The 25,020-nt window shown below is 51.3% G+C and overlaps 8 protein-coding genes across 8 annotated transcripts; 3 read left to right on the top strand and 5 right to left on the bottom strand.

The window, feature by feature from the left end:
* Positions 1 to 1,023: 1,023 nt before the first annotated feature.
* Positions 1,024 to 3,609, top strand: N7468_000917 (leucine-rich repeat domain-containing protein; the record flags this gene model as incomplete). Its single annotated transcript, XM_058470214.1, has 1 exon — positions 1,024 to 3,609. One exon carries the CDS (start codon positions 1,024 to 1,026, stop codon positions 3,607 to 3,609), a length of 2,586 nt encoding a protein of 861 aa, XP_058333355.1.
* Positions 3,610 to 5,545: 1,936 nt separating this feature from the next.
* Positions 5,546 to 6,816, top strand: glcA (type 1 serine/threonine-protein phosphatase catalytic subunit GLC7; the record flags this gene model as incomplete). Its single annotated transcript, XM_058470215.1, has 4 exons — positions 5,546 to 5,722; positions 5,823 to 6,224; positions 6,346 to 6,645; positions 6,724 to 6,816. The coding sequence occupies 4 exons, from the start codon at positions 5,546 to 5,548 to the stop codon at positions 6,814 to 6,816; spliced, it is 972 nt and encodes a 323-aa protein (XP_058333356.1).
* Positions 6,817 to 8,977: 2,161 nt separating this feature from the next.
* On the bottom strand, positions 8,978 to 10,237 carry sar1 (Arf family GTPase SAR1; the record flags this gene model as incomplete). The annotated part of the gene is made up of 5 exons (XM_058470216.1): positions 8,978 to 9,018; positions 9,071 to 9,370; positions 9,522 to 9,627; positions 9,823 to 9,926; positions 10,219 to 10,237. The coding sequence occupies 5 exons, from the start codon at positions 10,235 to 10,237 to the stop codon at positions 8,978 to 8,980; spliced, it is 570 nt and encodes a 189-aa protein (XP_058333357.1).
* Positions 10,238 to 10,921: 684 nt separating this feature from the next.
* N7468_000920 (DUF2457 domain-containing protein) lies at positions 10,922 to 13,096 on the bottom strand (the record flags this gene model as incomplete). Its single annotated transcript, XM_058470217.1, has 1 exon — positions 10,922 to 13,096. One exon carries the CDS (start codon positions 13,094 to 13,096, stop codon positions 10,922 to 10,924), a length of 2,175 nt encoding a protein of 724 aa, XP_058333358.1.
* Positions 13,097 to 20,035: 6,939 nt separating this feature from the next.
* Positions 20,036 to 20,452, bottom strand: N7468_000921 (uncharacterized protein; the record flags this gene model as incomplete). Its single annotated transcript, XM_058470218.1, has 1 exon — positions 20,036 to 20,452. One exon carries the CDS (start codon positions 20,450 to 20,452, stop codon positions 20,036 to 20,038), a length of 417 nt encoding a protein of 138 aa, XP_058333359.1.
* Positions 20,453 to 20,777: 325 nt separating this feature from the next.
* N7468_000922 (uncharacterized protein) lies at positions 20,778 to 20,981 on the bottom strand (the record flags this gene model as incomplete). The annotated part of the gene is made up of 1 exon (XM_058470219.1): positions 20,778 to 20,981. The coding sequence occupies one exon, from the start codon at positions 20,979 to 20,981 to the stop codon at positions 20,778 to 20,780; it is 204 nt and encodes a 67-aa protein (XP_058333360.1).
* A 1,013-nt stretch (positions 20,982 to 21,994) lies between these two features.
* N7468_000923 (FAD-binding oxidoreductase) lies at positions 21,995 to 23,437 on the top strand (the record flags this gene model as incomplete). The annotated part of the gene is made up of 3 exons (XM_058470220.1): positions 21,995 to 22,075; positions 22,144 to 23,264; positions 23,311 to 23,437. Coding segments are annotated over 3 exons (1,329 nt in total), but the record flags the coding sequence as incomplete, so codon positions are not given.
* Positions 23,438 to 23,663: 226 nt separating this feature from the next.
* N7468_000924 (uncharacterized protein) lies at positions 23,664 to 24,570 on the bottom strand (the record flags this gene model as incomplete). Its single annotated transcript, XM_058470221.1, has 2 exons — positions 23,664 to 24,406; positions 24,540 to 24,570. The coding sequence occupies 2 exons, from the start codon at positions 24,568 to 24,570 to the stop codon at positions 23,664 to 23,666; spliced, it is 774 nt and encodes a 257-aa protein (XP_058333362.1).
* Between the last annotated feature and the right edge of the window lie 450 nt (positions 24,571 to 25,020).

Here is a 25,020-nt window from a genome sequence, read left to right on the forward strand (position 1 = left end):
TGATAGACAGTGATCGACTCGGAAAGCTGATACCATCCACGGATCCCTTCTCGAGGTTCAATGGGGCACTCCCAAGCATCTTATTTTCAAATTTGGCGCCGATAGCACGGACAAGGTGCTTGGATCCACGCGAGGGCGAGCCTGGTAGAAGCGAAATTTCAATGCTCAGAAATCAAACACCAAATCCAAGAGCAGAGTGACCCCTCCATAGCGCCGCCACTTGGGCCCATCTGGGTTTAGTGGGGTGCAAGTGCAGGGATTAGCACCCTGGGACACGGCTTGCCGTAAGACCTTTGCATCCTCCCCGTCAATAGAACCAGATATTATCGATATATTTACCTCTGAAAGCTGAACATGCCATGTAACCCCCGTTCAGAGGGCGAGACATCACGACAGCGCCCGTTGAACCCTACCGCATGCCCGCGGCGAGGGGAGCAGAAGATAGACGGCACAAACATAATCCGCTCTCCAGAAGTTGATTGATTGGAGATACCTGAGAAACGGAGAAATGTAATTGGAATCGATAGGAGGCCACAGGATGAACCAGGACGATCCGAATTCTCCACTGTGCCGAGTAGGCCGTTAATGGTCCCCAATCGTAATAGAAGAGGGCGAATACAGAGTTAAGAAATACCTAAGGGGGCTTAGCGCCGCCTCGGTGGGACTAGTGGGTTTTTGGTCGTAAAATGGGAAGCGGAAAGGTGACCTGGGTGACTCCCCTGCGTGATTATCGCGATTCATATTTAGTACTTTCCCTCCCCATCTTTTTCTGCCTCCCAATTCTGCTGCCGCTCGACTCGTCGCATTTCAGCTCGGTCGACTCACACTCCTTTCTCCAGGTTGGTCCATAGTACCTTTGTTCACGCTGCCCGTCACGCTGACCCCCCTCATCACCTAGGCGACAGCGCTACTCAGATTTCTCTGGTCGCAGACCTTCATAATGTCCAACGTCTTTACCACCTGTTGAGCTATCCATCTTCAGAGTTCTCCGGTTTAGGTCCTCACCGAGTGCCCTTTTCCACCATGGAGAAGCTGAACACTGAAGATGGACAACTCTTCATCAAGGTATGCCTACGTCTTGCCGCTCTCCTGCATCCCCTTGGAAGGGGGGGGAAGGGAAAAAAGAAGAAGAAGAAGAAGAAAAAGACTCCCCTCCGGTCGTCAGATGGGATCAGACGAGAGAATAGTCGACTAACCGTCTTATCTTTCTCCTTCAAACAGAATCTTGCCAGCTTCGTACGAACCCACGAGAAGGCGTTAGCAAACGCCCTACAGCTGCGCCGGCAATCTACCAGCAAAAATGCTTTACCTCCGCAATCGCCGCCTAATGCCTCGAATTCTGGTGCCTTTTCCTCCACTTCCTTGACCTTAGCATCTGCTCTTTCCTTCGGAGCCTTAAAATTCACCTCTCAGACCATCAAGCCGGCTAAGCTTACTCTCACCCCTCACCACCTCTTCTACCTTCTGTCCCGTTTCGAGGATCTGTCTATTGCCGTGGGGCCCATGAATATCCGCCTGGAAAACATTCAAACGGAGGTCTCCCAGTCCTATGTATCTTTCCTGAACAAGCCCCAGCGGTCCAAGGGCGCGGATCGTGACTCCATCCACTCGGTGTCTAGTGTCCGTAGTGTCATGTCTGGTATGAGCGGCCTGTGGTCCTCCTTCGGCCTAGGATCCAAGGACTCTGTTTCCAAAACCGAGAAGGCCCAACTCGCCCTGGAAAACGACCTGAAGTATCTCTATTCTGCATTTACTAAAATCCCTTGTCTCCGTCTGGCTCCGGATCACCGTGCCTGCTTGATCCGTGGATATGAAGAGTTTCCCTTTGATACGGCTGTGCCGTTGCATGCATTCAAAAACTTGAGCGCTTTAGAGATCATTGACATAGATTATCGTTCATTCTTCGGCTGGGATCGTTTGTCTGAGCAGTTGCGAACTCTGACCATCAAGCGGGCCCATCTCGATGACCCCGCCGATTTGTTGACCAGGATTGTCTTAGATGACATCGACAAGCGTCGCCGACGGTCAGGCAAATCGCAGCAGTCGCCCACCCTTGGCTGGAACTCCAATTCCCAATCAGCATACCCGCCCGAGGCTATCTCTGCCCCGGGATCACCAACCGCAGACACTGCCCTCGCAAGCAGCGCAAGCCCCAGAGCTGTCTCCATGATCCGCGCTGAGTCTGAAGGCGCAAGGTTTCGCTCCCGGGCTGGGAGTGTTTCGCCTCCGCGACCTCCTACAAAGCATGGGCATCGCCGTGGCCAGTCGGGTCGAATCCAACGCACTGGCTCGGGCAGTTCAAACTCAAGCGACACCTCAGCTGGCTATCGCACCGGCAGCTCGTCGACTCTCCTCCCCGGCGTCATGCCACCCTCGAAATGGCGATTCCTGCGACACCTCGGTCTCCCGGAGAACTCGCTGACTAGCGTTTCTACTGCCAGTCTAGCCCCGGTGGCTAATACCTTGAACTCGCTGGACTTGTCGTCGAATCTTCTCATCGAGATTCCGGACAGCCTTGCGTCTCTCATGTCGCTGCGCGCCCTGAACCTGTCTCACTGTATGATAGAGTCTTTACACTCTCTTTCGCGCAGCCCCCTCCCCGCAATCACCGCCCTCAATCTACGCGGTAACCGACTTCGGTCACTTGCCGGCATTGAGCGACTTCTTTCTCTCGAGAGATTGGATATCCGGGATAACAACCTCATGGATCCGACGGAAATGGCCCGGCTTACCAGTCTCCCTGAGATACGGGAGATTTGGGTGTCCGGAAACCCGTTCGTGAAGACTCATTCAGGCTACCGCGTCGTGATCATGAATCTGTTCCGCCGGACCCCCGGGTATGCAGAGGACATGATCATCGACGGCCGAGGCCCAGGCTATACTGAGCGAAAGCAATTAGCTGATCGCGTCGCTGAACCAGAGGGCGCTCCAGTGGTTCGTTCCAGTGCGGCTGATCAGTCTGCCTTGGTTCATAAGGCCCTCCCGCCGATTCCACCCCTTCTTCAAGGAACTCCTTTACCCAAGTCAAGCGAAGACGCCAGTCCGCCTATCGCTAAGACCACCTCGCGGAATGAGGACGAGGGAACCAACCGTGGAAAGAAAACTCAGCGCCGCAAGATTGTGAATCTTTCTACAGATGGTGCCTACAGCCCGGATGGCCTCGGTGGCCCAGGTCCCACGGTCCCTCAGAACCTTCCTATCCAACAGATCCATGCTCCGACTCAGACCGCCTTTGTTCTTCCTCATGAGCACCAATGGAAGCAGGATACTAGTACAGTGTCCTCTGGCTCTTCTAGTATCCAGGGCCCGGCGAAGCAAACCTACTCTCCTAGTCTGTCTCCTCTTCAGTCCACTGTGGTACAGCCTGGCCTTAGTAAAGACTGGGGTTTGGATGAAGAAGTATGTCGACAGCAGTTGGAAGCTCTGCAGCACGACGTCGGACATGGCTGGTTCACCGTGCTCGGCGAGCACCCCTGGGATAACTCCCAGAAGGAACTTGCTGCACATCTGGTAGCTCCAGAGTTGGGTCACCCCGCCATCCCCACTACTACGCTTCCTCGAGGCCCACGTCAGCCAATCCTGAGCGCTGGCCGTACCTTGAGTGGGTAAATACCATCATACTTGTCCCAGACATGCGAAAGTCTCCGGAGCCCTTCACTTGCTGATTGATTATGGCTTTTATCCTAATGAATAAAGCCAACACCCCTTCCCTCTCGAGGTTTGAATTATCTGTTTCTAAGCTCTCGAGCTTATGCATTTTCATGGCGTTGGATGACTTATGAGTTATGGCGGGTTGGATGTATGAACACTTACGGCTGTTTTGATTTTGCGCTGCGCCCCTTTGCCCCACCTTCGACTTCTTGTCTCATGCACTTCTCGACTTCACTGAAGTTCATTGTTCTTTGGTCGAGACCGGTCTTGCCTATACGCGGGAGGGACATTTTGAAAGAACCGTTTAGAGCGCGCTTGTTGTATTTCCTTCTTCTTCCTCTTTTTTTCCTTTCTCTCTGCCTTTTCCCTGTCCTGAATTCGCTGGTGTTGAGGGGAATGCTTTGATCTTCGATTTATGGATGTGTCTATTCTGAGTGCTTCTGCTTTGCTTCTGCTCGACCTTTCTCGATTCTCTCTCCTATTCCCCTTTTTGTTCTTGTGCTGCGTTTCTGGTGGCATGTTTCTGTTAGAACTCTATGCAGGGTGGATACGTGGCATGACGCTATGAGCCGGTCTGGAAAATAATGTTCTTCTCAACGTTTCCTCCATTATAGCTTCCTTAGCATCCTTAGTGTAGCTCCCCGACTTCCAGGTGGGTAAAAGTGAGGTCGCGGGGATCCAATGGGCCTCGTCTATTGTTGGATGCCCAATGGGAATTCCGGGTCGAGCGGCATCGCGGCCACCGGGCCAATGCAGGACAATCGCATGCTAGGGTCGAATCCCCTGCTATGGAGACTCGGGAGGAGGGACCGCATACTTTGCGCTAAGGCCCTGTATGGGCGAAGTACTTGGCGTATGTACCTGATGAGGAGTGGACTCCATGAGGGTCTCGACCGGCGGCTATTGATGCAACAACCCCTCCAACAGAAAAGAGGGGAGGGGGACCAAGCAGCACGAAGGCGCAGAGATTGGTAAAGCAATACGAAAATGGCACTGGGTAGAAATAAAACCAGCCAAAGTAGATGTAGAAACTGTCGAGGCCCTTGAGCAGAAGAGGTTTCAGAACGGCCGGAAGCCAAACACCTGCAAACACGCAAACCTGCAAACTTCCCGCTTTCTCGCCCTGCAGAGATTCTCCCTCTTCATCACGTCCCCGGTTTTTCTTCCATCGCGTCCAGCCCAGTCTCGTCCTGCCATCATTCTCGAACTGATCGGTTCTTCTGGACGTCCTGTCTTTCGCCTCTGATTGCCTCTTGTTCTCCACCTACCCGCCCGGAAAATCTCGTCTCGATTCCCACCTTCCCCTCTCCCTTCCATCCCGCTCAAATCCACGACCTGTGATCTGTGGTCTCCCCCGGCCTGTTATTTCTTCAAGCCGCTTAGGAGCCGATTCAAATCTTCTATCTCGTCTTCGAATACCCCCTTTGACAGTCGGAGAGTCACTTTGTCGACTTCTGCCATCCCTGCCGCAGATCAACCTACCAAACCCTTCGCGGCCGCAAGGCCTCTTAAAAAATATCTCCTGAGTCTTTGGTCTCATTGAATTATTGTGTGGTATGTCAATCCTGTTGACTGGATTTCCATCCCCCTCGAACCCCTGGGTCGCAGAAGGAAGAGGAACGATAGCGCGGTAAAGAAAATTTCGTCATCAGAAACGCGACTGTCTCCGTGGAAATCGACTTGGGTTTTGAGAACCGGGCGGGTGCTCTTGTTGAATTTGAATACATCACTAACGACTCGCGTTTTTTTTTTATGCAGAACATAGCCGCCGCGTCATTAGTATCCCACCCCCGGAAGCCATCCCTTCCCCGGCGCGTGCTTTTCTTTTTTCCCCTTCTCACGGGCTTATTTCCCTTCTTCTCCTTCTTTTCCTGCTCAGTAAGGGCCGCCCGTTATGGCCGAACAGGACGTCGATCTCGACTCCATCATTGATAGGCTGCTGGAGGTGAGGGGCAGCCGACCTGGCAAGCAAGTGCAACTCCTGGAATCGGAAATTCGCTTCTTGTGCACCAAGGCTCGTGAAATTTTTATCTCCCAGCCAATTCTCTTGGAATTAGAGGCCCCCATCAAGGTATGTCCACGATAAGCCCCTCTCTTCTGGCCCTGGTTTTTCTTTTCTTCCCGCCCTCCTTTTCGTCACCGATGCCTAACCGAACGTCTCTTATCTCTAGATCTGTGGTGATATTCACGGTCAATACTACGACTTACTTCGACTTTTCGAGTACGGCGGATTCCCCCCAGAGGCCAATTATCTGTTCCTCGGTGATTACGTCGACCGTGGCAAGCAGTCCCTCGAGACCATCTGTCTGCTCCTTGCCTACAAAATCAAGTACCCGGAGAATTTCTTCATTCTTCGCGGCAACCACGAGTGCGCCTCGATTAACCGTATCTATGGATTCTACGACGAGTGCAAGCGCCGATACAACATCAAGCTATGGAAGACCTTCACCGATTGCTTCAACTGCCTCCCAATCGCCGCTATCATTGACGAGAAGATCTTCACTATGCACGGTGGTCTCAGCCCTGATCTGAACTCAATGGAGCAGATCCGCCGTGTTATGCGTCCCACTGATGTAAGTGCCCTCTCCCTCTTGAGTTCTGCCTCTCGTCACATTATGTGGGTTGGTTTTCCACAAGTGGCATCCGTGTTCTTTGGCCGTCCGGCTTGAGGGCCAGATTCGCTGACTTATACAGATTCCCGACTGCGGTCTCCTCTGTGACCTCTTGTGGTCCGACCCGGATAAGGATATCACAGGATGGAGCGAGAACGATCGTGGTGTGTCATTCACCTTCGGTCCGGATGTGGTATCACGATTCCTACAGAAGCACGACATGGACTTGATTTGCCGTGCCCATCAAGTCGTGGAGGATGGATACGAATTCTTCTCTAAGCGACAGCTGGTGACACTGTTCAGTGCGCCAAACTACTGTGGCGAATTCGATAACGCAGGTGCCATGATGAGCGTGGATGAAAGCCTGCTCTGCTCGTTCCAGGTGAGATACTCCTCAAACGGAAACCTACATTTCACTTTCCCCATGTACTAACCAGAAAATCTTTCTCCGCTTCTACAGATCTTGAAACCAGCCGAAAAGAAACAAAAGTACGTTTACGGTGGCATGAGCGCCGGCGGGCCCATCACTACTCCACGCAAATCCAAGAAATAAAGGAATCGATACGAGCTTTCCATTTGCAGCAGGTTCGGGCGGAGATAAGCCTTTTTTTTCTTTTTAACTACGCATCCACAACCGCCTACATGACATCCTCTAGCCCCCTCCCATCTATGACCTCCGCCGCATACCAACGAAGCGATGAATGACCGAGGAACCCTCTTCTACACCGGGCTCGCCCCCGCAAACTCCGCCCTCTCACATTTACGATAATCCGATACCCCCTCCTCTATCGACTCGAGGGCCCCGGTACGATCAGCGAAACCTGTCTCCATCCTTTCATGGGCCGACCATGCGACCTTTGTACCCTCAGAGCGGAAATGTTTCCCTCATCCATGTCTCTTCTCCTTTTCTTTCCCTTTTTCTTTTTCCATCATGTTCCTCTGCTTTCCTGTTTCTTACCATCTGGACGGAATGTTTTCTCTCGGCATCCTGGAAGGGGGGTTGGGAACGCCTGGTTCATCTTATTCTTATCTGTTTCTGTCTTATCGGTCTTGTGTCTTGAATTCAATTGATTCTCATGCTCAATTGTGTCATCTCGTATTACGTCTAGTAGGTGGTGTAGCTCATTTGCCGCTTGTCCAACCTAGCCTGTTCATGCTTACGACGACAATGGTTGAAGAAGGATCTCAATAGCAATCTGAATGTATGAACGACCCTTGAACGATAAACCCATCTCGCCCCTCGCCTGATTGGCCGATAATTTAGACTGCGTAAGTGGCTGGCGCTTGTTTTCCCCCGGGTCTAATCCAAAGATTCGATGTCAATTCCTTTGCCCTTCAATACTTGTACATCCCATGGATAACCAATCTATGCGTATGAAAGACTTACACTAGAGGATTTACCAGCTCTTGTAGTATTCGTCGATACCAGTCACCGTGTCAATCTTACTAGCACTCTCGGCCAATTAGATAGGGCGATGCAGGGGGTCTCCCAGCACGGACTAGGTCGTGAGGCTCTAAAGACGGGCCAATCAAGACAATATAGATGCCCTGCAAACAGTTGATATTTCCGTTTGTACATCACCCGTGTCCGACAGCTGATCGTGCATTTCAAGTGTGTACAAAAACCAGTAGTATTACAATGTTCTCAGGTTCTTATAAAACGCAGCCGTTGCTAGGGCAGCTTTAAGATCCTCGCGAAGAATCAACTTGTCCTCAACATCGGACAATCCCAGCTTGACCCTCACCGGATCAGCAGCTTGGTCTATCCCACTTGTCGACTTCGCTTTGCTCCTTTCCAGGGTATTTTCTTCGAAACGAAAAGGATTGATCCAAGCCGCAGGAGCACAGCAGATGGAGTGCGCCTGGCCCGCTCAACAGCGATATAGGCCTCGCTAATGCCCCGAAGTGCCGAATACGGCGGCATCGTGTCGCGTTCGAAGGGAGATATGCTTCCCTCATTGGATACGGGAGCATCTTCTGGACTAAAGCATCAAATGCGAGGTTCAAATCGCGATTGACGGCTCCAAGAGTCACAAGGGACACGGCGTGTATCTTTGGCTACTATCAGGACTAACCCACCATGGCCCTCAACTAGCACAGCCTATAGGGCTAATGGGGAATTCGTCTACAGGAGTATTGGAATGAATCAGCTCAATGGACAGACGCACTCATAGTGATCTCTTTACTCAGATCACCAATCGACATCGTTGGAGTAATGTTGCACTAACTGCGAGTCGGGGCCCTGAGAATCTAGTGATCTAGCGATTGATGGATCACCAGTCCGCAGAATCAAGACTCTTCGGAAGCTTATATCAAGATATATACTAAACTGCGTGCAGTATAGATTGGGGAGCAAGGCATTTTAGGACTATGAAATAACAGCCGACCGAGCAGCAAATAGGAATACCTAGCAGGCAGCAGGAGAACAGGAGAGAAAGGGGGCAGATGAAACAAAGCCGAATAGACATGCATTGATGGGGGTGCGAATCAAAGTTAGGAAACATCAAGACATCGTCTTTTTTTTTTAAAGACGTCAGGCATATTTGAAAGGGAGAGAGTAGGCAGAGAAGAGGTTTCTAGGAACGGACGAGAAGAGCAAAACGCTTCTCAGATTGCGCCTCATGGCCAATCCTAGACCAGCATCGGCGGAAGGTTCACAAAGGACGACAGGGGTATTGGAGTGGATGAGAAGACCATGTCTAGGCTATAGAACCTTAGACGTACTGAGAGAGCCAGCGGATACCCTCGCCGTAACCTGTGAATACTTTTAGCTCCTGTGAAGATCAAGATCTGCGGAACGGTCTTACCTTGTCGCATGACGACACTGCACATGAACAGCTCAATGGGTCGGATACCCTCGAGAGGCACCTTGCCCTTACCAGTAGTCTGGTACAGGCCAAGCTGATGGCGGAGTTCCTCCTCACTGACGGCGTCGGGGTGGTCGATCTTGTTTCCGAGAACGAGGAAGGGGACCTTGGCAAGCTCCTCCATGGCGAGGAGAGCGTCGAGCTCGGCCTTGGACTCGGGGAATCGCTCGTAATCCTTGGCGTCTACAAGGAAGACAATACCGCTGACCTCAGGGAAGTAGTCCTTCCACAAACGGCGGGCTTTAATCGTTACAAGTCAGTGTCAATTCAATACCAACAAAAGTCATCTCACGCCCTCATCCTGATGCCTGGTAAGTCCACAGGTTGAAGAACCCCGGCCATTTCGGAATCGGCTCCGCGAACGGGGGCGGAGATCAAGATCGAGACTCACCCTGCTGGTGACCACCCAGGTCAAAAGTGGTAAAGCGGTTATTGCCGATGGCCAGTTCCTCCGAGGTAGGGTGTGCGGTGGGTGACAGAACAGCGACACGGTCATTCTATACAGATTGAAAAGAGCCGATTAGCCACACTATACCCCCCGTGACTCTGCGCCGGCCGTTCCGAGATTTCCCAAGGTAGGGCGTCTGCCTCCCAACATCAAATTGTTACAGAGAGCTCCATCGCCAAACCCTTGACACCGGAAATCCCTATGCCACCTCGGCGCAGAATCCACCAATCTGATCCTCACTCACCTTCAGCATGTGCAGGAGGGTGGTTTTGCCGGCGTTGTCGAGACCGAGAAAGAGAAGCTTGGCGTGCTTGTTCAGAAGGCCAAGAGAGGCCAGAACATCGTAGACTAAACCGAGACGATGAATCAGTACATCTGAGATTCAAAATTCCAGGGCCCAACCCCGAATCACGAGCAAAGGACCACGGCATTGTATAGCTGCATCATGCAACCATGATGCAGCCATTTTTCTATCTGGTCGAACACAACACATCAAGAAGCCTTCGTCCATAACTCATTTAGACGGGGTTCTCTCAGGCCACATAACATAGGTCTGGTCCATATGGCCTTGGCTCCGCATGCGGTGCTGGTGGGGAGGATTTGGGCCGAGGGTCGGGCTGGGGCACTCGGAAGCACTTACACCAGTTGATAATCCACATGGCGAAACTGGGACCAAGGGAGCCGTAGGGAGTATTAAGGAGACGACGAGAGTACAATAGCGCAAGTGGTGGTGACAGGTGGTTGAGAGGGGAAGAAGATAAAGCCAGGTTTGTTTTCGGGATCTAGCTTTCCCTCAGGCATTAAGGCAGCAACAGTGACGGAACGGTGAGATCTAAAACCGCCTAAGTCCTGACTGGGCCGCGAACCATACCGGAAGCCTTTGCTACTATGCTAACGATTTTTCTACTGAGACCTCCAATGATCGTCACAATAGTTATCAGATAATTCTCATATCCCTTATTATCCACATTGATTCCAAACCGCCTGTTTTTTATCCACAATGCAGCAAATGCAGATAGGGGGGGTATATGCACCAGCCATGCTAAAATTGACAAGAATGAGAAAGCTATTGAGTTCCAAATCCCACAAGGGGGGTTTGAAGGGGGCAAAGATGAATAAATAAAAAGACTGCAAGGACTGAGGCTTCCCATATATAGGGCGGATAGGGGTATTCAGAGGCAAAGAGACCAAGCAAGTGGATGACATGAAGTTGGTTTAAAAAAAGTATGTAAGCGAAAGACACTTGACCCCAGGGCCAAGCGCAACGTTCAAAAGTTGTAATGTATGTATGTACAAGTCGAAAAAGGGGTAAAAAGGTATAAGAATATATCCCCTTAGGTAACCTAAACAGATAGGACGAGCTGGGTGTCTTGACCAACACCATAAGCCCTGGTCCTCTCAGCAACTTCGAGGCCAAGCTCCTTCATCCGTTCGGCTCCTTTGCCGGGTATCGGCCGCCGTCCAATCTGCTCTTTGGCGTTTTTGCGGCAGTGCTGGCGCCAGAACTTCTCTTTGCGTTTCTGGCGCTTCTTTTCAAGGCCCTCGACGATATCGATAGGTCCTCGTGTGTGCAGCTCACGAGTGCGGGAGGGTTCACGCTCGTGAGATTCTTGGAAAGAAGGCATTCTAACGGACCGATATGACTGGTCGGACGCGAAGAATGGGTTAGGCTTGCGAGGCAATGACTTTGTACGGGTCACTGTCTGGCGCTGCTGAACCAAGTGACTGATGTTGAGACCTCGAGGAGAATCCATATGGGGCATCTCGTCCGGCAGCGCCCGCTTCGATGGCGATGGGGACTTCGCCCGGAGGCCCCGTGCTCGAGGGGGAGGCGACTTCAAACGCTTGGGAGACGAGCGACCAGCCCGGCGAGAGGGAGGGGGAGGAGACATGATCCGCTTAGGCGAGTGTCGGGGAGACGCTTTGCGCACAGGAGCGTCGGTGCGGCCACGAGCTGAGTCGAGAGCAGGCTCGTCATCGTCCTGATCTTGAGAGATGTCTTCCAGATCTCCGTTGTCCTCAGGGTCGCTTGTGGGGAAACTCGGATCAATATCCTGAGGAATTACAACACGCCTTTGGAGACGCCGTTGTTCGATGCAGGACTTGTATGCAACCTCCAAAGGACGATCCTCATCCAACGTCCCACACACGAAGTCGGTGCTATCGGGCAGCTTAGGAGTGCCCGGTCGCATCTTAATTGGCTTCGAGGCAGAGCGGCGGATGGCCATTCGGCGAACGGGAGCCGGGAGCCATTTTTGATGGTCGTCAGTCAATGAGTCAAATGATGTACCTGTATTAGACGCACGGCGCTCCAAAACAGGCGGTGTGACATCAATGGGTTGGGCATTAGACCCATCTGAAACAGTGATAGATGGGGCCCAGAACTCGTAGTCAGAGCCATCATCGTCACTGTCGTCCGAGTCGGCAAAGCCCGCCTCGTTATCTGACTCATTGCCGTCGTCGGAAGAAAAGTCATGAATAGTTGAGTCATCGTCTGCGATGTCCTCAACATCATCATCTTCCTCATCCTCGTCAAGGGCCTCCGCATCAACCTCTTCAGCAAGACGGCGGATGGCATTCTCCTTCTTCATGCAGTCGTTCATGGTGATCTTCTCAGGGTATTCGGTGGTCTTCTTCACCCACTCCTCGTCCTCATCCGTAGAGCTAGCGAACTCATGAAAGCGAGTGGCTTCAGATTCCTCGAAAAGGCCAAGACCACTGGTAGGCACACCCTTAGGCAAAGTAATGGATGTCTTCTCCACTTTCTCTGCCTTCTCCGCGGGCTTCGCCCGCGAAGGACCTGCAGATTCCGCAGAGATCTTGCGAGCAGGGGCCGGAGAACCCTTACGACCGACAGGGGCTGGGGAGCCACGGCATCGAGATCGGAAAGCAGCCCTGTGAGCAGGAGAGCGTTCTCTTTGAAGCGCCGATGTAGGTGCTGGTGCTGGAGACTGACGTCCGGGACAAACGAAGGTCAGGGCCGATTTTCGTTTTGGCGGTTCGATGGGGGTTTCGGGAGTCGCTTGAGGTGCTGGTTCTGCTGGCTTGGGTGGCTCGGCCTTCCGGCCACATGCAAAACTGATACAGCGCTTGCGACCCAGATTCGCCTCCACTGCCGTCTCGCTCGTATCCACCACCTTAACTCGGGGAGCCATCTCCTTCTTACCGGTCACTGAAGGCTTGCTCAACATCTGGGGAGGAAGTGGCGGACTGGGAGTGTTAGAAAGCGAAGGGCTCGTCATACCACCGTCGCTGGTGAGTTCGGCAGTTGAGATGCCACTGATATTGCTGTGGGGATAGGAACGGTAGTTGTAGGTAGAGTCGTAGATGGAGTGATGCTGGTCTGTCGGGGACATTTCCGGGCTGTTCTTCAAGGCGCGCGTGAGCAAAGATTCCTGGCGGCAAATCATCGGCGGCCGGACAAATTCGATGCTCTCGTGCTGGTGAATCGAGGTGTCGTGAAAGATATGTTGGTGATCGGGGGGGTTCGTCCAAGTCCTCCGTGGCATCGGCCTCATCGTGAGCCGGCCGGGAGGCCGAAGTGGGCGAAATGAACATCTTCAATAGTTTTTGGAAAGAAAAGGGACGTTCACCACGGGATTGAGCCATGTTGACGATTTGAGACTGGCAGCACAAGCACGTCTAAGAGAGGTGAGTGTGCTCAAGATCGATCAAGATCGATCGTATATGAGGTCCCGCGAAGGACAAACCCTCATGATATAACACACATGGCTTTTGGGGGCGTAGAGGTGTGAGTTGAAGGAAAATCACGCCAAGGATGGCTGGTTGTTGCTTCAAATCCTCTTAGGAGGGCGTCTGGAGTGGCACAAGTAGTACTTGGCTAGCCGCCAAGTGCCAAGCCTGCACAGTTTTGGGGCTGTAGAGGGCGATCAGGGGAGGGAGCCTGAGTGAAGCCAAAAGACAATGAAGCGGAAATAGAATAGTTAAGGAGTGGAGAGAGGAGAGGGGAAGAGGTTTAAGGGGAAATAGAGATCGAAATTAGTGAAGTAGTAGTATATGGACTAAGTAGAGGGGGGGGTTCACTGGGTTTTGCTGGGAGTGACGATACACGGGAGGGCGGCACGGTCGCCTTTGGTCTAGCGTGGTTTTTTTTTTTCGCCTTTTTTTTTTTACAGTTTTTTTTTTCCCCTTGCCACACCCGCAGTTGCCCACAATTCCGACAGTCCTGGTCCTTCCACGCTTGTTCCAGGACCCACTCTCTCGTGCAGGTTCCTGCGCCTGGAAATAGAAACCCTCTCAAAGGCTGAGTACATGAGTACAACAGCTTGGGTATCTTTTTTCTGCCTTTTAGGTTGAGAGTCACTTTCAGACATCAATAGGATTTCGTGAAATACAAAGGCTTTCAATGCTGTGACGGGTCGTTTTTCTTTCATGGTGGGTTGACCTCGTACAGTTGGTCGAGTGCCGACTATGAGGCATTTTGTGCAGGCTAGGCCTGATCAGGGCGCCATCGCTTTCAGGATCTGTAATTTATGTAATTTATGCTCTAATGCGTGAATCAGACCCAGCCCTCGGGCATATGACCGTGATACCTGCCAACTACAAAGTCAAGCTCTTTCGAATAATGGTATCTCATCTACTGACGGATATATCTTGATCGTGACCGTCTTTTCGTCTGTTCTCACCGTAATATGTGTGGTAGACCAAGACGGGTTCGTGTGTCCGTATTGGTACGGTCACCCTACGTCAGAGTAGCCGCCCGGCCACCGTTCTCGGAGATGGATTGCTCGTATTAGCCAGTACCTGCCTTGTGCCTGAGTCGCAATTTGAAAGCCCCAAACCCTCCAAGTGCCCCCCCCCCCAAACAGCCCTAGCCCCATTACTAGCAGTAGGGCTTTTCAGGGAAAGCGTGTGACCGCCGGGGGGTCAGACACGGGCCACTTGGTCCAATCCCATCGGAGGACCGTCCTCCTCCCTTAACGCGGTCTGCGCGCTTCCTGATGTTTCGCATTTGCTTTCCTTATGAGGTCTTGGCGATGGCGCTGATCCTTATGGCGATGGACATTTTCCCTTGCTCATGGCCCATGCATCCCACTGACGTAGAACGGACGCGGAGTGCTGTTTTGAGACTCACGTCCCCCCCCCCACACTACCACAATACGCTACTCCCTGTGTACTCCGTATCTGCACCATGCCTTACTCGGGTAGATCAGGCTTGGTATTCGTACAGCTTACCTCCACCTCCACTATGATCCTCAGTGCATTGTTGCCAAGACCAATAATTCAACATGGTGGTATAGGTCGGTATGCCGCCAAGCTTCATCATAGACCTAGATCTAGGGATGCTGAGAAAAGACCGCAGAAATGAACCCTGGCCTGGCTAAACTTGCACGGAGGTCGCGTGGACTGAAGAACAGGGGCCCCCCCATATCGCTTCATGTTTACTCCGGGCCTGCCGTGAAACGGGCACCATCCCTTGACCCCACTACTCCCAACACAAACAGCTTCAGGCTCTGGAAGGAGACTGGAGACGGGGCTCCGTAGCATTCTCGTAGCATTCACCTGCACCAACTATGGAGCAAACCAGCCCTGGAGGGCTATCAATGGCTGCCCTTCAGGCGCCGCTGACTCGGGCTGTCCGCGGCGCAAAAAGAGGAGCGGTCAGCCAAGAAGAGTAGCTCCAACCAGCTCCAACCAGCTCCAACGGGTGCATTGGTAACATTCGCAAGCTTCCCCAGTTAGCGACGCACTAAGGGCGGGAAACACAAGAGTACAGAACAATGAAAGATGGCAGGAAGTACCTTAATACAGGGTACTAACTTCAAAAGCCGGACTCGAGACAGTCAACCAGGGACCTTGAGATCGTAACAAGCTTGTAAATCGTTCGATCGCCTCCCCACACTGCACCTGTGCGAGCGGGCATCTTCCCTGTCCAAACGCTGGGCTTCTTTGATTTGCCTGCAGACCGGTTCAAGCGGAGAATGCAGTTGGGTTTGCAATCGCGGGCGAAGCTTGTTGCTGCCGAGGCCGGTATCTAGGTATATACGGAGTACTTGGGAGGTACATATGTATAAGGACAGAGTAGCTCTCCACTTCTATACGACCGTGAGTGGGCGAAACAAAGGAAGTTCCCCTATGCCATTGGCATCCGGTATTCCAAGTGGGGTAAAGAACCATCTTGGTCATTGACACTACCGTGTGTTTGTCCCACAAAGCATCAAGGTTCAGATCCCCTATTTTTAATCTACCGGAGATCTCTCTCTCAATTTTTGGCCCGCCGGGAAATGAAGACCAGCGTCAAGGCATCGGATCCTGTCGATCCAAACTGCTTATTGGAGCACAAGTGAAGTTACAACCTGGATGTATCGAGCAAAGTTCGGTTAGTCGGAAAGAAAACAAGGCCATTGGGGAACCACGCCCGTCAAAGCGCTGGGCTCCACTTGGCATAATTATTCTATGTTTTTTTTTTTCCCCTCCCCATCCCCTTCCTTTTCCCGTTTTCCCGCTTTTGCGTGTGGATATCGGATTTTTATCGGTTTCTCTTTGATCATTCTTTTGCTAACTGGCTGCTGCTGGCGATCTCATCCCGCCAATCAACACTCGACGATTCCCAACGGCCAAATTCGTAGGGGGCAGCTACCACACTTCCTTTATTTGTCAATGTTTACACGACCCCCACGTCCAGACGGCAGAAAGGAATTTGTAACAGCTAGTCCCAGCGCCGTTTCATGCCGGGGGAAGATGCCCTACGCAAACAGGGGCCTTCACACAAAACCACTCAGCGTTGCGCCCGTGGCACCTAAAGGGAAAATGTTCGAGGATTGCAATCCCTCAAGGCCCACAGTCCAGGCTAGTCTGCCGTGTCGCATAATAAGGTGTGAACTGTGCAGGTGGAGGAGTCATACTACAGAGGCAAGATCGCCCGCGATTCCGATGGGGGTGCTGTGACTTACATTACCCTAGCGACCAGACAGGCTTAGTCAAGACGATGGCTGGGAAGTGTTTATGTAGGAGATGCTGACCGGCAACACAACCGGGGAAGTGGAGTCACGCTCTGGTGAGACTAGTCCGAAATAGGCACCAAAGACGAGTTCACGGAGAAATACGTACGCACTGGGACTAGGAGGATTGGGGGGTGAACAGGTGGTTAGCGGCGCATTGGCTCCCCCCAGTTTAAAAAAAAAAAAGTCAAAAAGAAAGCGACCTCATAGGTACCACTTGGCTGTACGGCCCCAGTGAAGGTAGGTACTTCCCTACTATGAGGCATTTTAATTGCTCCACCCTGAACATGCAGCTTTGGCCCTGAGTCAGGAATCCTTTGGCTGTCGAATTTGACAGCGGCTATTTTCGCTTGGCTGGTCGGCAGTTTGGGTTTGCGAAGGAACAAGAAAAAGAAGGCGGGGGGAAAAGAAAAACCAAAACCGAGATAAAACGGATCGCAAATTTGGCCTCTCCCTCCGATCAAATTCGATATCTTTGACAATCAATTGGGTCGCATTTCTTACGGCTACTCCTAATCTCATCCATGCTAGTTATATATGGCCAAAGTTTGTTCACTTCGGGTTACTATAGCCCTACGTCTCACCGGCTATTGATGCCGACGGTAGTACGGTTTCCATAGGGCTACCACCTACAATTCCCCTCCATATATGCCTTTCGTCAAGTCCTAGGAACCATCAGCGGGCGTTCCACAATGCTGGCATTCTCTTTCAGCTCCCTTGGGGGTATTGCATTTGATATCACCACACTCGGCAATTTGGAACCACTTTTGGCTAACCCAGACTCGCCATAAGGCGACTGAGCATACTTGGGCGTCACCGGAGGATTCTGTGTTTCATGGCCACTCCGAGGGGCCATAATTAGTTCCCAACCGTGTCGACCCAAGTTCAATACAGCTGGCAGCCATTACCTCCAGGGCTGGAATACAGCATGGGTATCTTACAGGACAACATGCGTACCCCGTACAGCTCGGCGATACTTTGCCCGGAGTACAGCCCCAAGCCCCAGAAGCCAATAGCCGCTTAGGACGGTTCGCAGAACAGGGCCATCCCAAAGTGAATGATACGTAGGAAACCCGCCAAGCAATCCCTTGAAGATCGCGATCCTACCCACCAGACCAACCTCGCAAATCAGACCGACTTCGCAGATCCTCAAAAATCGACCTCATTCCGCAGCAATGCTTGGCAAGGGGCTGAATCACCAGCCCGCCAAGGCCCAGGCGATACTGTAACCATCTTCAGAATGCGCCCGGTGCGACCGGCACCCGTGAGAACGCAGGGCGATCGACTCATCCAAGAAAGCAAAACGGAAAGAAAAAAAAGAAAATATGAATAACACACATGGGGGCGAGGCTGACGGGTGAGATCGAGGCTACGGGAGTGGGGACCATAGTACGAACGCCGGTCCAAGCGAACGCAACGTGGATCGATGAAACTGGGGTCCTAGATGGGCACCTCCATGATCTCCCAGTCTGGAGATCACATCTGCAGCAGAAGAGAATGAGTTCAGGGGGGTGGAGATTAGGGAGCAGATTCACGGAAGAGCCAGATCAGGAGCTTCAGCGAGTCTGGGCGCCAAGGGCGATCAGAAGTGATAAAAAATTGAGAGAGCGGCGAAAAAAAGGAGGAAGATTTCAGAACTGAGGCTCGGCGTGCCAATAATTGGATTCTGGACTGCAGCCAAGGGCGATCATGTCGATGATCGGAATGCCTGAGACCGCACGTAGAAAGGAGGGCTTGGCAGGCCTTTTTCTCGTCGCTGTCATTGGCAACTTTTTTTACGAGGGCTTGTTTGCCCCCATTGCTTTTCAGGGGGGGTTACCTAGGTAGCTATACGTAACATTTTTCCCATCCCAGGTGGGGCTTTCCTATCTTAGCTGCCGCCGCTTTATGCTCTCTGAGTAGATCTGAGCATGCCTCTGAGCGCCCTGATGAGGTCCCGAGGTCCCGCCCGGGCGTGGCTAAGTGAGTATTATGTAAGCCTTCTGATCCTAGAAAAGATTGTTCGAGACGCCTTCTAGAGTTTCGATTTTCGATAGACCAATTCATCTCGGCTACCATGTATTTTCTGTTCAAAGCGCGAGATTCCATATAGATGCCGATGACGAGCTTCTATCAGACGCTCAGAGTGTCCTCTGTTTGATATTGAATGTTCCGAAACTTGGTATGAAAAAATTGTATTCGGCAACAGTTTGGATGCCTAAACTTTCTGCTGTCTTTGGTGCTAATCCACCCGCACATGGCGTGGCATAGCCGTCTAGAATACGACGGCCTACTATTTTGGCTGCGGGTTGAGTATGAATAATAAGTTTTAAAGAGACTTAGAGATATAAAAGGTTACCATCTTATGCTTTTCGATCCAGCTTTGCCTGTTTTTTGACACGAGACACTACTCGAGCAATAGCCATGGTGGCATTATGTGGTGGCAAGTCTACCGATTCTGTCCCTCAAAGACAAAGACTCCTGGCACTGCGAAGAAAAAAGGGGACAAGATACAGAAATCGAGTTCAGGTCAATCTAAGCAGAAGAAGAGGGAACGTCTTGAAAAGGCCTTGAAACAAAAAGCGGAGGAGCAGACGAGACTCCAATCTTGATTATTGCCTAAGCCAGTAGATTCTAATAGATATAAGGTGATAAAGAGGTCAGTCATCTACTTGGAAGAGAAAGATGGTACCATGAATTCCACAGACTAAAAGGTAGGGAGTGGAGGGTAGAAGGGATAGTACCTCCGAAAAGAAGAAGGTCCTCTCCCTATCGCAAATATCGGACGAACGACTGGATCTCTGTTTGCAAACGGAACGAACTCATGCTAAATCTTATGCAGGTGACCAGCAACCTGGTTCACTTCTTCAACCGTGGTCGAGCCGTTGACATAAAAAAGTGCACTGTGAATATGACATACTCTTCATTCAGCAACTGTTGCACTGGAAATAAACATTACGGAAGTTGTATATATGTAGTAGGTCAACAGTGGCAAAACACTGCGATTCTTCCCCATGCCACTTACTGAAAATTGGATTACCCCTTGGGGACCGGTAACTGTCTAATCATAGTTGACGCTACGCATCGCTTGGTTGCTGATGTTGCTGGACTAGGTTGATCGTATCGATGTCATTGAAAGTTTCTCGGGTTCGCCTGCTGCTTCCATAGGAACCGTCGCTATAATGCGAAGGCAAACCTGATGCGTATGACTTGGCGGTAGAGTGCAATTGCCGATGCTGGAAGAGATTCCACAGAGGCCGTAACGTGGGTAGGCAAGCTAATATAACAGCCAAGGAGATTTCAATGTTCGTCCAAAAGAAGACAGGTGAAGTATAGTCTAAAACCGGTCAGTAATCATTTGCTACGCCGGTGAGAAACTCGAGAGAAGGATGATAGGAAGGAACATTACATGTTTCATCATTATAGTGTTCAAGAAACGTTGTCCCAATATGGACATAGAAACCTAGCCTAGTGACGCTCACTGCAATGACACTGGGATTGTCGGGGCTCGTTAGCTCAGCGACGCTGTAAACAAGCGGGAGGAGGAAAAAAACACCCAGGAGGGAAGGACACGTACGCAGTACCCACTACGAACATGCCTGCCACGGCTAGCCTCTGTTTCAGAGGTAGCTGAAGCTTGTAGACAGGGGGCAACGGCATGACAAGAATGATGAAGTCGATGATCACGTCAGTGATACAGGAAGCGTACCACATAGCGACACTGTCGAGACACTTGTTACCGTAGAATGACTCCACGAGGGCCGTCACTGGATAACACGTAAACAAATTACTAAAAAAGAAGGACACTGTCCATGCTGCAGTAACGGCAATCATGATCGTGGTGGTTGTTTTGAAGGGTTTGGAGATACCGAATATTCCTCGAAACAATGTGAGTAGCGACAACTTGGTCGAGCCAATACCAATAACAGCCATTATCTGACTTGCTAATTTGCACTATGCGATCGATCATGTTAAACGATATCGGTGGAAATAGGGAGGGGGGCCATCTTCCGCCTTTGGAACTGACTTAGCGGTGTACTCACTTTCTCATAGATGAGGAATTTGGGATCGTCCAAAAGAGGTTGCCCAGCGGGTCCCGTTCTCTGATGCTGTCCCAACTCGCCATCGATCGCACCTGAAAAACACTCCTGTCAGCCACCTTGGGAGTGTCTCCACTGATTTATCCTTTACTGTGAGTACTTACCTATCAGTTGCGTAATGGAACATCCGATCGAGAATGACTGAGCCCGGAATATCATTAATCATCCATATGTTCGCGCATGCCTTCTTCCTTGGTATTTGGACTCACTAGTCCCACGAAGATCAGATAGTCATCTGCCTGCAGACTATGCCGTGAAATCAATTTGGCCCAGATTCGAAGAGCGACAAAAATGCAGGGGAGGATCAAAAAGACGAACCCCAACGCGATCATCTCACTCTTCGAGAATGCATCGACTCCCATGATGGGCGAAAATCATGGGACGAGGTGTAAACTTGTTGGGTAGATGGAGGCTCTGGATTTTGCGGAGTTGAGGGTTTTGTTGAAAATATTAGAGCGCCAGGTCACCAGGTAACATGCTTATCTGCATTTGGAATACCCTTTTCGTCACACGGGATAGACATAACTATGGTGGGGGCTAACTCTACCAGGGCAGCATACCGAATCAGAAGGTGAACTAAATTTATGAAGGGGACGAAAGCCTTGAGAACTCAAGTGATCCGGGTACTTACAGTTACTCTGCTCACAATGATATGCGGTCCGAAGGAACCGAGATCCCTCCTCCCCATAGCGTGGGCACATGTTCAAATAAAGCATTGGTTAGAGGGATTATGTGTCCGCAGTAATTGCAGGTAGGCTGGCATCGTAAAACTAGCCTCTCAGAGAGCTCTTTCCACAAGACAGTGTTGCGCTTTGGCCTACAACAAAGTACGTGTCTCTGCCCCGGGGCCGCTGCAATGTCGGGGCGGAACGTACATGAGAAGTGGGCCAAAGGAACGGGCTGAGTTGGGTGCATTAGCTGCATGTCGGCTGCATAGCGAACACCACCGTGTAAATTTCAAGGATCTCAATTTCCAGTAGTGGCGGTAACGGATTTTTCATGGTATTGATACATCGATACATGTTGCATTTGAAACGCTTTACTTTGGGATTACGGAGACACCTCGTTTACCATGGACGAAGCGACGTGTGCCGTATAAGAAGGTCGAAACCCACTATAAGGTGTCGGCGAATAGAGGACCCTTTGGAGCTAACTCTCTTTAAATAGCTTACAGGCACTATTGTTCTACTATTAGTTCTTTCTTTTCCTCTGGCTTGCTACTGAACCCATAACCATGGCCCGGTCTATGGCACCTGTTTCTTTCGTGGTTACCTTCGCGTGTATAGCCTTGGGGCTCTCCCCGGCGCAGGTATCGCAAGGCCTGGGGCCTTATCTTTCTTCGACGGCCATGGTAACTGGCTACAATGCAACAGCAGATGCACGTTGGAGCGAGTTTGCTGCTCCGCACCCTGGTGTAGTGGTGACGCCGGGAACGGAGCCAGACGTGGCTGCAACGGTAAGGTCTTGCCCGAAGTTCTGCTGTAGTTGACGTAGACAACCACTGATGGTCCATACTCGCGATAGGTGCGCTACTGTACTTCCAACCATATTCCTTTTGTGACTCAAAACGGCGGGCATGGATGGGCAGACACAGTCCACCTTGGATCAGACGGACTATTGATCAACCTCAGATCATTGCGCACTGTTGTGTTCAATGGTAACAAGTCGCAGGTCACAGTTGGTGGAGGAGTTGCTATATCGGAGGTTATCTCCGCAGCCTCCAAGGCCGGCGCTCTTGTTCAAACAGGGAACTGCAACTGTGTAGGGGCCCTAGGTGCAATTCTGGGAGGAGGATACGGGAACCTGCTGGGACTCGTGGGGTTCGGCGTCGACAACCTGTTGTCAGTGAACCTGGTTCTTGCCGATGGCCGCTTACAAACAGTCACCCCGAACGATGAGGACCTCTGGTGGGCTTTGCGAGGTGCTGGGCCTAATTTTGGAATTGTCACATCGGCAACAATGAAATCATTCCCAGTATCCCCTCCCGGCCAAACTGCCTGGTTTGGGCAGCTCGTTTATCGCGGGGATCAAGTCGAGGCGGTTGTTAATACCATTCAAAGCACCGCCCTCAAGCCCAAAATGAGTGTTTTCCTTTACTTTATGACCAGCGGTGCTCCAAGCTACACGCCACAGGTCGTTATCACGCCGTTCTATTATGGCACTGAAGCGGAAGGCCGGGCAGCATTCAAAGCCTTCCTCGATCTCAATCCATCGAAAGATACTACAACAGAGCTTCAATATCCACATTGGAACGATGGAGCAGACAGCTTCTGCATTAAAGGTGGATACAAACCGTCGTACTCTGTCGGTTTGGCCCGTATGAACCCAAGCACATGGAAAAAAGCCTGGGATGAATACGTCTCCTTTCTGGGAATCAATGGTACAAGCAGTAGCATAGTCATAATGGAAGCTTATTCCTTGGACACTGCGCGCGCTTTCCCTGAATCGTCTAGCTCCTTTGCCTGGCGAAACCATGTCAACTTCAACGCGGTCGCTATGCCCTGGTACTACGATAAACACTTAACACCGCAAGCCGAAGCCTGGGGCCGCAAACTTCGCGATCTGTGGCGCTCGACAGACGGACTGGATGCACCTGCTGCGTATGTAATCATTTTCGTCTTATTGTCATTATTCTGCTTTTCAGTGTGCCTCTCATTTCGCGCGATATGTCAAGCTAATGTGCATGGATAGGTACATCAACTTTGCGCATGGTGACGAGGCCCTCAGCACAGTCTACGGCAATAATGTGAACCGGCTGAAAGCTATCAAGGAGAAGATGGATCCAAGCAGTGTGTTTGACCAATGGTTTGAGGTTTGAGCATGACGCCTTCTGGAACCAACCACTCAAACTGGATCGATTAGTGGCATGTATATGACGCAACAGGACTTCGTCTCCAATACGGAGCACATTGATAAAATGATACTTCAACCTTGTAGCGATGAGCAGCATCGATGCGCATTCTCCATTTTCTGACTAGTGGCGTAATAAAAAGAGGGGAAAAGAGACCTCTAAGATATAACGTCCTCGCAATCTCTTTTGTAATTTACCATGGCACTACCCCCTGTGCACTGTGGACCCGTCCTGGGAGATTGTCCTTATCGCCCTTCGCGATCGAGGCGATCACTCGACCGCCAACCTCCGGCTCGGCAGCGCCCTGTGCTCTCATCGCGTCCGCACCCTCTCCAGTGACCTCGGTAGCGCAGAAACCCGGATCTGCCCCGATGACTGTCATGTCTGGCTGAGACATATGGTATTCGAGGAGTAGCATATTCATTGCAGCCTTGCTTGCGCGGTACTCAACAGCGAAGCTGCCGCCGTGGGGAGATCTCGGGTCGCTGTTATAAGTGAAAGACGCCATAGACGAGGATACGAAGACGAGACGCGGTCGCAAAGTGGAACGACGAAGTAGGGGGAGCAAGGCTTCGGTGACAGAGGCCACGCCAACCACATTGGTTGCGAAGATATGTTGCAGGGCCCTGTCATTGACCATCGATGACTCGCCCGAAGGGCTGATATCTTTGGGCACCATAAAAATGCCTGCATTGTTTACGAGGACATCTAGTCGCTGGAAGGTGGTCTCAATATGGGATTTGGCGGTCGCAATCGAGCGTGGGTCGGTCACATCCAATGCTACTGTCGAGACGGTTCCCTGGATGCCCGGTACAGCGCGCAGGGCCTCAACAGCGGCATCACCGGACGATGGTCTGCGACTTCCCACGATGACATGGTGTTTCGGGAGTAGGAGGAGCTCTCTGGCCGTGTGGAAACCAAGGCCCTGGTTGGCACCTGCGGGGTATGATTGTTAGTACACGGTCATTCAATTAGATATATTGGACTATGTGTATTTTGCTGTTTGATTTGATGATGGGATCAAGGCAATATGGGGTGTGGTAGTTGGTTCATCGTGTCTAGTCCATACCCGTAATAAGAACAATTGTCTCTGCGCTCATGGCCAAAAATGCAATGTATTCAATTGACTCGGGAATATTATACGTGATATAGAGCAATGAACAAACCCCTGCGTTGTTGTTGGTTCTTAGGAGAAGGGAAATCGATGAACTAGGTAGGACGAGGCTGTTTTTCTTTTATATCCCGAGTGACCTGCCTAGATGTTCGGAGCTGTATGTAACCAACCGAATACGCGTAAATCCATCGTAGATACCTCAAGGCCAATGTAGTGTATAGAGATTACAGAACGATGTGGGTCGATCTCCTGTGCAAGGTTTATGAATCGGCCCCCACTCGAAAGGGTCCTGACCGAACCCCGCGAATCCGTCGCCATGCAGTGGATATACAGGGGTTCATTCCAAATAACCAAATGGGCTTGCTGTCCGGGAAGATCGGTCCTAAATCTCCGCTGGTGGCATGTTTTTTGTATGAGGCATTTTTTTCGTCTTTGT

The sequence above is a fragment of the Penicillium chermesinum genome (assembly GCF_028974085.1).
Source record: "Penicillium chermesinum strain IBT 19713 chromosome Unknown utg000002l:1.0-5270490.0:1.0-5274688.0, whole genome shotgun sequence".
Lineage (NCBI taxonomy): Eukaryota > Fungi > Ascomycota > Eurotiomycetes > Eurotiales > Aspergillaceae > Penicillium > Penicillium chermesinum.